The following is a 10,951-nucleotide window of genomic DNA, read 5'->3' as shown; positions in this document are numbered from 1 at the left end:
TCAGCTCTTCAGCTCAAGGCGAGCGCTCTACCACTTGAGCCACAGCGCCACTTCCAGTTTTCTGGTGGTTTATTGGAGATAGGAGTCTCACGTTCTCTCCTGCCTGGGCTGGCTTTGAACCGTGATCCTCAGATCTCAACCTCCTGAGTAGCTAGGATTACAGGCGTGAGCCACCAGCGCCTGGCAAAACTAAGCTATTTTTGAGGTGGTTATAATAGGGTACCTTCGAGTGGAGTGCTTTTTTTTCTAATTTCCACCAGGTGGTAGATGTCTCCCTCCTGTAGCTAGTCTGGCCACCTCTCCTCCCCCTTCTCCCTTGCATTTCAGCCACTCATACAATGCAGTTACTTGTGACAGATACCCAAATTAAGTGGTCTCTATCACCTCAGAATCTTTGCAAAACCCTCTATACTGCACCACCAGAATCTTACTTCTTGAGCTTTTTCCGCTTCTGAATAAGCAAATCCTCATTGCATTGAAACAGTAGAGTGTAGTGTGAGATAAATACTCGAAGGCGCTGAACACACACCAGTAGTAGGTAATAGTCAGGATGTTCCTGCTCTGTGAACTTCAGAACATTCTGGATGGAGAGAAAGAGGTAATGACAGTGCATTAATTAGAATGAAAAATTGCTTTATTTCTTCTGCATCTTATTTTGACATATGTTGTAAATTTGGTAGCTCTTTAATCAAAACAACTAACGGTCCATATGGCCCATTTAATAAACTAACATGTCAAACTTGCTGTTCTCTGGCCAAGGCAAAAGTGAGTCATTACAGTTTGTGTTTGAGTTGGATGGGAATATAAAATAATTCCATCTGAAATGTTAGGAGGAGCTTCTAATATCTGGAGTAGTAGAGTCATTCGAACAATTACTGCCTGTAAGCAATGCCTCAATTCAATGATGACAACATCAGGTATCAAGACAGGTGGGGATTGGTAGCAGGTGAGTTGTGGTGATCAAACCCAGGTTGGAGGCCCCTCCTTCTACAATGCCTGTTGTGTGGTTCAGATTATGGTTTGTCTCCTAAACACTCTTGTACTGAAAGTTTGACCTAAAATTTAATGATATTTAAAAGATTCTGGAACTTATTTAAAGGCAGGAGAGTAGCTCTGAGGGATAGTTGAATGATGGCCACCTTCTTTAAGGAATTAATGCTAGTATGTGCACTGGATTCCTGTGAGAGTGAATTATAAAATAACAAGCTAAGCACTCCCTTCTCTCTTGCTTCCTATCTCATATCAGATAACATGTCCCTTTTATACACACTCACACATTGTGACCTTATCTGTCAAAGGCCCATACCCGAAGCATTATGCTCTTGGGCCTCCTAAGACATAAGCTAAAATAAACCTCTAAGTTCTCAGCTTCAGATATTTTATTATAGTAACACACAAAAAAAGACTAAGATGCTTACTAGGCTGTGAAGGATATGCATGTCATTTGGATTTGAGAAAGCTAATATTTATTTGCCGAATACTTAGTCCTTTTACGTAAATAATTCCATTTAGATTTTACCACTACCCAGTTAACAAGTCACTAACTCTGACAAATATGGAAATTGACTAACAATTGGTTTTCATTAGGTCATCAGCCTAGTAAATAGTAGAGGAAGGATTTTAACACAAATTAGATGATACTACCCAGGCTTCTTTACCCTACCATGCTATACTTCTTACAAATCCTAGGCTTCAGTGCTAGTTTTTTATAGTTATAAACTTGGGCATAACTATAAACTTATATAAGTTATAAACTTATATACTTAACATCTTTGTTCTTCCATATCCTAACCTAAAATGGCAGTAACAATACTTATATAATGGCATTATTGAAAAGATTATTATGATAACCTACAGCCATATACAGTTGAAAATGCCAATACTGATGATATCAGGCTACTTCTAGCTGAGACTAATCACAAGCACTTCTAAGATTTTTTCCCTGAATTACTAAAGAAGATCAGTCAGCAAATAAATCAGAACAGCTCATGGGAAGAAGAGAGTCTAACAAGAGGTTGTAGAGTCTCAGCTTCCTCCATGATGTCACAAGCCCTGTGGGAAAATGGTGTGAAAAGGTCAGCTCATCAGGTTCATGACTCTTCTGTGGCATAAAGTGTGAGAATTCCGTAATAGAACCTTGGACCCAAGCCAAGCCAAGTGAGAATTAGCAGGATAGCAGTTCAGTAGGGAAGGTAAAATAGCAATTTAGATGTTAATGGATGACGTTTAGATGGCTGTAGAACCAAAGAGGCAGGGGCTGAACAAGGCACTTAGAATCTAGCAGGAGTGGTTACAGAAAGATTCTAGACTGCCAAAGATGCTGGCAAATATATATATATATATATCATGAGTCAAAAGTTTGGGAGCTAGGGATTTTTAGTTCATATCCTAGCATATGAAAAGGTATGAGGTAATCATAGCAATCTAGGCCATGTAAATATTGCCAAGAATTATTAATAATTACTTGCACATTTATAGTATATTTAAGTTGGGAGCTAGAAATAATAGCTGGATATGAGAATTCATTTGTGGTTTGCCCCCATGCCTACCTGCAGATGTATCAGATATTCTGGAATGCGCTGGACTATGTGAAAAAACAGTGTGTAGATGTCGGATTTAATCTCTTCATCACCCTGAAAGAAAGGTAGAGTCGCTCTCAGCATCTCTCCAGCTCTGGCAGCAGAACCCGTAGCCATCCCACCAGATTTCTCATTGTCCAGGGCACGTGTGCAGGGACATGTCCAGCAGGAGTGTATCACATACATACTTTTGAATCCACCCTGATTTCCCTTTACTACCTCTTACTTCCTCACCCCTATCATGCTAGATAGAAGCGCTGAATAAGGGTGACTGAGAGCCTTATGAGAGAGGGAAAAGGAATATGATTAGAAACTGATCGTCTCTACAGAAACCACACTGAACTTTCTCTGTGTGCCACCTTCTCCTCTACCTTTCCCTCCCCCCCTTCTTTCCCTTGCTCTTCCCCTTTCCCAGATACGGCTGAATGCTAACATGTAGTAGCATTACATTAGGTTGGAAGTAGCAGAAGGAAGGGGATTGAAGTAGAAAATCAGATAGCGCCCCTCATCTCTGTCAGCTTCGGCGCTTCTGATTATGTTTTTCCCTATGATCCAGAATAACTGAATTTGTTGTATATAGACACATGCTTGCTCAAGACATAATGTATCACTGTGGTGGAAATGCTTAAAGCCAACACTTTTATGATCTTATAAACTCATAAAGAATAATTTAATATTGAGATTCATACCTTTTGAACATGAGTGTGCACATGGGTGTACACATGCATGGACACACATCAGACAAGCCTGAAGAGCTCTGCTAAGAAGACCTATTACTCTGTCTATAGTTCCAGTGTAGTGAAACAGGGTCAGAAAAGCAGGGGGGAAAACCAAAGGAAAGATACTGATTCTTGAGTGGCCTCTTTTAATCCCAAGGAAGGTACCAGACACTTCGTTCAAGCCATTCCTCAGCCTGAAAAACAAGCTCAGAGTGTGCATGCTGTGTTGGCAGTGTGGAGCGCAATGCCACGTAGATGATATATAAGCAAAAGATGTCACCAACATGGTTAACTTACCTCCTTCAGAACAACAACGTGAACCAATGAGATGCACTCAGGCAAGTCCCTCAGGTAGGCAACATAGTAATCTAAGAAATTATTCTTTAAAACAAACACAAAAATTCGTGGTGAGAACCTGAAATCAGGAATGACTATATTTTTATATGGAAAATGAAAATTACTATTTTAATTGTTCATTTAATGTGCCCTTTACTATCTTTTGAAGATTTTATCCATATTTTTTTCAGTTTTAAGATAAATACTACTTTAAGCTGGGAACCAAAACTCAATACTTATATAGTAATGACAGAAAATGGAATAATAAACCATGAGAGGACTGAGGGTCATGTAAGTTAAAAAATAGATTTTTTAAATTGTTAAATGATAAAAGTGAATAGTTGTCGTACTTCCTTTTTGCTTCGATCATCTACATACAAATGTGATCAAACTATATTATCTAGATGAGAAGTTCTCAATGATTTCAACTGACTGCACATTTCAATTAATTGCATATTCACCTATGTGATTTCCCCTCAGGAAAACAATTTATATTTTCCAAAGTTATATCCCCAAAGCTACCATAATTTTTAGTTCTGTAAAGCATGCTGCATACAAATGAGTAAAATTGATATTAGAAGGATTGCACTATCGACTCTTGTATTCAAGGAACCATTTGGCAACTTTGTATTTTTATCTGCAGTTGAGACACTGATACACAGATCTGTAGATCTATTTTAATTAGTCCACATACACATATTTAAATTTTTTTTGATACTGGTCCTGGAGCTCCAACTCAGGGCCTAACACTTGAACTCAGAGCCTGGCACTATCTCTGGGCTTTTATGCTCAATGCTAGCGCTCTACTACTTGTGCCTCAGCACCAATTCTGGCATTTTTGGTGATTAATTGGAGATAAGAGTCTCATGGACTTTCCTGCTGGGGCTGGCTTTGAAATACAATCCTCAGATTTCATCCTCCTGAGTAGCGAGGATTAACAGCATGAGTCACTATGCCTGGCTCATTTAAATTAGCCCACACAGTATTTAAAAAACAAAATGTTATACAATATTTTGGATTTTAGACTTCCCTTAAAATAATAGACCTGGCAACTCTGGTTCTTTTTTCCCCAATGATAATTGAATAAATCTGAGTAGCTGTTTCCTGTAGCAAAATGCATCTCCTCCACTTTGGTCCAGTCCCTACCACACCATGTTGCATTACATTCATTTCACTTCATTTATGAATGGCACTATCTGGGCCTGTAGACAACTGAGTTTTTTTGTTTTTTGTTTTCTTTTTTGTCCTGGGGCCTGAACTCTGGGCCTGGGCCCTGTCCCTCAGCTCTTCAGCTCAAGGCTAGTGCTCTACCACTGAGCCACAGTCACATCTGGCTTGTTCTGCTTAAGTGGTGCTGAGGAATCGAACCCAGGGCCTCATGCATGCAGGGCAAGCACTCTACCACTGAGCTACCTTCCCAGCCCCGACATCTGAGTTTTAAACTTCAGGCCTGGATCCTATTTTCTTTCAGAACATTATAGAGATTTCAAAATTTAGCACCCTTAGCTGGGTGTCAGTGGCTCACACCTGTAATCCTACCTACACTGGAGGCTGAGGTCTGAGGATCAGAGTTCAAAGCCAGTCTGGGCAGAAAAGCCCATGAGACTTCAATTAACCATCAGACAACTAGAAGTGGTGCTGTGGCTCAAAATGGTAGAATGCTAACCTTGAGCAAAAAAGTTCAGGGACAGCACCCAGGCCCTGAGTTCAAGCCCTGTAACTGACAAAAAATAAATAAAGGAAGTAAAAAAAAAAGAGACATTTAGGACAAATAGCCATTTATCATATATTTTTAAAAAATCTTTGAGGGTTGATGGCATGGCTCAGTAACAGAGCACCTGCCTAACAAACACAAGGCCTTGAGCTCATGCCCTAGTATTCTAAGAACCTCTGAAGGACAAAAACTATATGTGAAGATACATATACACAAATCCTTGAATATTTATTTGATATGGATGGATGGATGGATGGATATATGCATAATGGTACAGTTGCCCCCCCATATATATATATATATATATATATATATAAACATATACATACAAACATACATTTCATTGGAGGCAGTTATAGTTTTTAAGTTATGCACTGTTAGTTGGAAGACTTACCTGCATTTCTTTCATAGATATCCAACTATTTAGCAAGCTGGGTGGTTTCATCAATGCCTTTCCATCTCTCTGAGATAGAAAAGTTATACCATGAACTAGAATGGAGAGGTCAGACAACCTATCAGGGTTCTCCTAGCTCTGAAATTCCCTGTCTAAATTCCTCATTAAAAGACGAGTACAACACAGATCTGTACAAAGCTGACAGAGGGAGACAACACCTTACCTCATCATTTGTTAACTTAAGGAATAAATCTCCAAGGACTCCTTGGCGTGGCCACTTCAGGACCCTTTCCTGCAGTGCATGGAGCAAATCTAGATGCTGCTGGACAAGATATCGTAAAGAGCCAGGGAAGAGGCTTGAAACAGAACAGAGAGAATCACACATACCAGCTGTAGAAAAGAAGACTCTTCAGGAATAAATGCAGCAGTTCCCATTCTTTACACTCAATCAAAATACTCTGAATCATGGATCTGAATTTAGAATACCTAAAGACAGTCTGAGACCACATAGCTGAAATACATGAACTGCGGAGACCCCTTTACTGATGACCCCCACGTGGTTATGTATTGAACAAAATGTAAAGAACACATCACTCAAATGACCTTTTCAAACCCAACTGGATACACTCTTGATTACTCTGAAACTAGTGGAAATGCTAAAGGAAATATTTTTCAGTGTTTTAAAACTAATTCTAATTTGATGGGCAAATGATCTATTCCACTTCATGCCATAAATGACAGCACCTAAAGTGGCACTTGGTTATTCTTAGCTCCTGGGTAGGAGATTGCTAGTTGAGTAAGGAGGAAAATGTGTTTAAAGCTGAAAACTCAAAGCATAGGGAGTTGGACATCAGAAAGGGTTCCCCTTTCCCTTTTCGTTACTGGGGAGGCATCATGGGCAAGGACAGTCTTGCCTGGAGGCATTATAGAACAGAGCTGGTCTGCGACTCTGTGGAGCTTGAACCCCTTTCCTACTCCAAGTCTTCTTTCCTACCCCAAGCCTTTCTCTTCTGCCTTTTTGTATGTCTCCATTTTTCTGAGAAAATAAAGAAGAAAGAGAAAAGTTAGAGAAGGGTGTGGTGAAGAGGAGAAATAGAAAAGGGAATCATAGGAGGAAGAAGGGAACCTAGCTGGAGAAGAGTGGGGCAGTCAAAGCACTATAAGAATAAGGAAAAGGCTGGCAAGGTGGCTCAGTGGTAGAGCGCTTGCCTTGCATGCATGGGGCTCTGGTTCGATTCCCCTGCACCACATAAGCAAAAAGAAAAAAAGCCGGAAGTGGAGCTGTGGCTCAAGTGGTAGAGCACTAGCCTTGAGCTGAAGAGCTGAGGGACAGCACCCAGGCCCAGAGTTCAGGCCTCACGACCGTACTCCCCCCCCCCAAAAAAAAAGAATAAGGAAAGAAGGGCTGGGAAGGTGGCTCAGTGATAGAGTGCTTGCCTTGCATGCATGAGGCCCTGGGTTCAATTCCTCATCACCACATAAGCAGAAAAAGCTGGAAGTGGAGCTGTGGCTCAAGTGGTAGAGTTCTAGCCTTGAGCTGAAAAGCTGAGGGACAGCACCCAGGCCCAGAGTTCAGGCCCCACAACCAACAAAAAAATAATAAGGAAAGAAGAAACGGCACAAAGTTTTTCTCAGCTACAGCAAGAATTTGAGCTATAACTAGGCAGCTCAGGAAAACTGAAAGTAGGTTCCTTGTGCTTCCCATGCAGCAAATTTAACCAGCATAAAGCCATAGCCAGCCAGATACTGGTAGCTCACATCTGTTTCCTAACTACTCATGGAGGCTGAGATCTGTGGATCAAGGTTCAAAGCCAGCCTAGGTAGGAAAGTCCACGAGACTCTTATTTCCAATCAGTCAGCAAAAAAAAAACAGGAAATGGAGGTGTAGCTCAAGTGATAGAGTTCCAGCTTTGAGCAGAAAAACCAAGCAAGAACACGAGGCCCTAAGTTCAAGCTCCACTAACCTTTGCTAGAAAATAGGACACTAGAATGAGAAGAGGTTTTTGTAAAATTATTTCTAAGCAAACCAAGACTGTAGCTGTAGCACAAGGAAGAGAAAACACAAGACTAGGCTTGTGAGCTTCTCTGTGAAAAAATACAAGAAATCTTCTACTCTCGTGTTCCATTCTATTCCATCTCCTTCATTTTCCATGAGTCTCCACACAGGCAAACCTAGCAGTTCTTAAACACCAGAGGATAGAACCTCCTGATCTGAGCTCTTACAGATGGAGTGGTGGGTTTGGAAGACCTAAGTAATCCCCATCCAGATTGCAGAGGAATTCAAAGAAGTGACTGAGAGACACAGAAACTGGCAAAAGACCACCAAATGAAGGAGAAAAGCACAAATGAAAACAATGTAAGATCTAAACATTGCATAAACAGAAGACCTAGGTGGAAAAGTTTTGCCCACTCAGAGACTAAGAATGACTTGGTAATATTCATGTGTAAGACAATGTATTCAGACTACCATGGTGAGATCTGATTTTGGGATGAATTGTTTATATGAATTCAGCTGTGTTTTGGATTGTATCTTTTGTTTGTCTCCCTCTTTCTTTCTAGAATACTTCTAGAATGTCTTCTACTATACTGTGACCAATGCATTTACACAGTTGGAGAACTGACACCAACATCCTTCTGGACTGCCCATTGGGGTAACAGATTTCACAGTGCAGTTGGGGAAGGCTAGTGCTCACATGAACTACTGCAGAAAAGCAGACGTTCCAAGAAAAGCAATGTCCTATAGTATGTTCTTTGGCAAATTGAAAATTGGCAATGTGGTTTTAAACTTCCAGATCTTAGTGTCTTCGTCTACAAGGCATAAATCATAGCTTTCTGGAGATCTTTTTTATCCAGTGCTGGGGTTAGAACCAAGAGCCTCACACATGGTAGGGAAGTACTTTACCATTGAGCTACACTGCTAGCCTCAATTCTGGTGAAGAGTTCATGAAGTTATAGATCATGGGTCTAGCATGGAGCCTGGTTACTATGTTCCAAAGTGTACACAATTCTCTTTCTCCTTTCCCATTTATGCCCTAGCTCCCCACATGTACAGAAACTAGGAAGAGAGGCTGCTTAGACATGAAGCAAAGCTATTCATCCAAAAGGTAGACGTGCTTTTAGATTTAATTAATATAAATTGAATGAGTATTTGGCAACAGCAAAAAAAAGGAGGAAGGCCAGAGTTCAGAAACTTCCCAGATCCTGAAGAGCAGCTGGGTGGTTGTATTGGAATCCGGAAGGGGAAAACCAACAGTGAGAATCTGTGTGACCACTGGGAGAAAATGAAGCCCAGCCCAAAGCCTCTATTGGTCATAGCTTTGTGTTGTGTTCCCCTTTTTGCTCTATATTTGACTTACCTCAATTTTGCAAGAAAATAGTTCTTTAAAATATTCAAGACAGGGCTGGGAAGGTGGCTCAGTGGTAGAGCACTTGCCTTGCATGCCTGAGGCCCTGGGTTCGATTCCCCAGCACCACATAAGCAAAAAAAAAAAAGCTGGAAGTGGCCCTGTGGCTCAAGTGGTAGAGCACTCACCTTGGCTGAAGAGCTGAAGGACAGCGCCCAGGCCCAGAGTTCAGGCCCTCGACCGGACCCAAAAAAAAAATATTCAAGACATTCACAAGTCTGTCAGGAAATGTTCCCTCACCTCAGGCATTTAGAGTAGGGGGAGCATGTGTTTTGGCTACAAAATCAAGTAAGTTTAGGGGAATAGTAAGGAGCAGAAAAATATAATTAGAGGCTTCGCAAAGTAGAATCATAATCTATGAACCATCCGAGTATATTATCTACGGGAATATTTATAGTAATACTGCTACATAATCCACACTTGCCATTCATTTGGTCTTTTCCTCAGTTATTCTCAATTACTGCATTAGTAAATTTCTCTCTCTCTCTTTTTGGTTTGTCTATCTTGGTGCTTGAACTCTGGGCCTGGGCACTATTCCCTGAGCTCCTTTTGCTCAAGGCTAGCATACTACCACATGAGCCACAGTACCACTTCTGACTTTCTCTGTGATTAATTGCAGGTAAGAGTCTCACAGACTTTCCCACCTGGGCTGGTTTGAACTAGGATCCTCAGATCTCAGCCTGCTGAGGAGCTAGCATGACAGGCGTAAGCAACTGGTGCTTAGCTTCCCTGAGCTTTTTTGCTTAAGGTTAGTGATCTATCACCTGAGCCACAGCTCCACTTCTAGCTTTTGGCTGTTTAATTGGAAAAAAAGAGTATCATAGACTTTCCTGTCTGTTCTTTGAACCACAATCCTCAGATCTCAGCGTCTTGAGTAGCTAGGATTTCAGGTGTACACCACCAAGCCTTTTATCCTTCATGCTTTCTCCAAATATAGAGGGAAGCAACTGTGAGCAGGTACAGAGGGAAGAGTATGGTGACACTAGGGTTAGAATGCTTGTATAATGTACTATCTACCCAGTAGAAGCTCTCTGCCTTTCTGTGTCTTTCTGCCTTTCTCTTTCTGTGTCTCTCTTACACATACACCCACATACACATGGGGTCAGACTAGTGCTGAGTTATTATGGAATGGCCACTTAGTACACTCAGTTTTTCAGATCTCTGCTATCTCTATTCCCTTGTACCTTTGTGAGACCTGTCCTGTGGCCCATGGGGCTGTGCAGAAGACTCACAGGGGCCCTCTAGTCCCTGAAGGCCCAGAAGACTACACTGATTTTCTTACTTGCTGAGAATCTCACTTTGAGACATGATGGGTTACTTGTCATCACTGTCTATTTTCTTTTCAAAGACTATTTCTGCAACCTTTTATAAGCCACAGAATCCCCCAAATGGAAACAGTGAACAACTTACCTTATGTCCAAATCACCCTGAAAAGCAAAGGCAATAAATGGATGGATACCTTCTCTCTTTGGAATTCCTCTTTCCATCGGACCCCTGGAATGTTGCCTTAATCTTCAGGATCAGAGAGATATTAATGACATATTTTCTTTCAGATTCAAGCAGTTCTAGAGCCACAGTTTGTCTTTTAGCTTTAAGAATAAACCAGAAAGGGAATTTTTGTTAACTTCTTCCCCAAATCTTGTGGAAAAAAAATAGAAAACAATCAAAAGATATTGAGAGTAGTAAAAAGACAACAAATAGTAAAAAGAAAACAAATGGAAGCATACTAATTCATTCAGCAGGTCCAAAGACACAAAATGTTATTGTCCCTGCTTACTGAGCAGGGCATCCACTACCATCTAAAG

General features: G+C 40.9%; 1 protein-coding gene across 1 annotated transcript in view; it reads right to left on the bottom strand.

Annotated features, from left to right (window-relative positions):
- Arhgef33 (Rho guanine nucleotide exchange factor (GEF) 33) overlaps positions 1 to 10,951 on the bottom strand; it is a 51,105-nt gene that overhangs the window by 13,669 nt on the left and 26,485 nt on the right. Inside the window, exons 8-12 of the mRNA XM_013017897.1 lie at positions 10,606 to 10,735; positions 5,966 to 6,098; positions 3,596 to 3,679; positions 2,550 to 2,633; positions 432 to 580 (exon numbers count right to left, since the gene is read on the bottom strand). Coding sequence (XP_012873351.1) covers positions 432 to 580; positions 2,550 to 2,633; positions 3,596 to 3,679; positions 5,966 to 6,098; positions 10,606 to 10,735 — 580 coding nt within the window. The remainder of the gene's footprint in view (positions 1 to 431; positions 581 to 2,549; positions 2,634 to 3,595; positions 3,680 to 5,965; positions 6,099 to 10,605; positions 10,736 to 10,951) is intronic.

The sequence above is a fragment of the Dipodomys ordii genome, unplaced genomic scaffold (assembly GCF_000151885.1).
Source record: "Dipodomys ordii isolate 6190 unplaced genomic scaffold, Dord_2.0 Scaffold37, whole genome shotgun sequence".
Classification (NCBI taxonomy): domain Eukaryota; kingdom Metazoa; phylum Chordata; class Mammalia; order Rodentia; family Heteromyidae; genus Dipodomys; species Dipodomys ordii.
The sequence above is the reverse complement of the archived record's forward strand: the minus strand, read 5'-3'. Positions and strand labels throughout refer to the sequence as shown.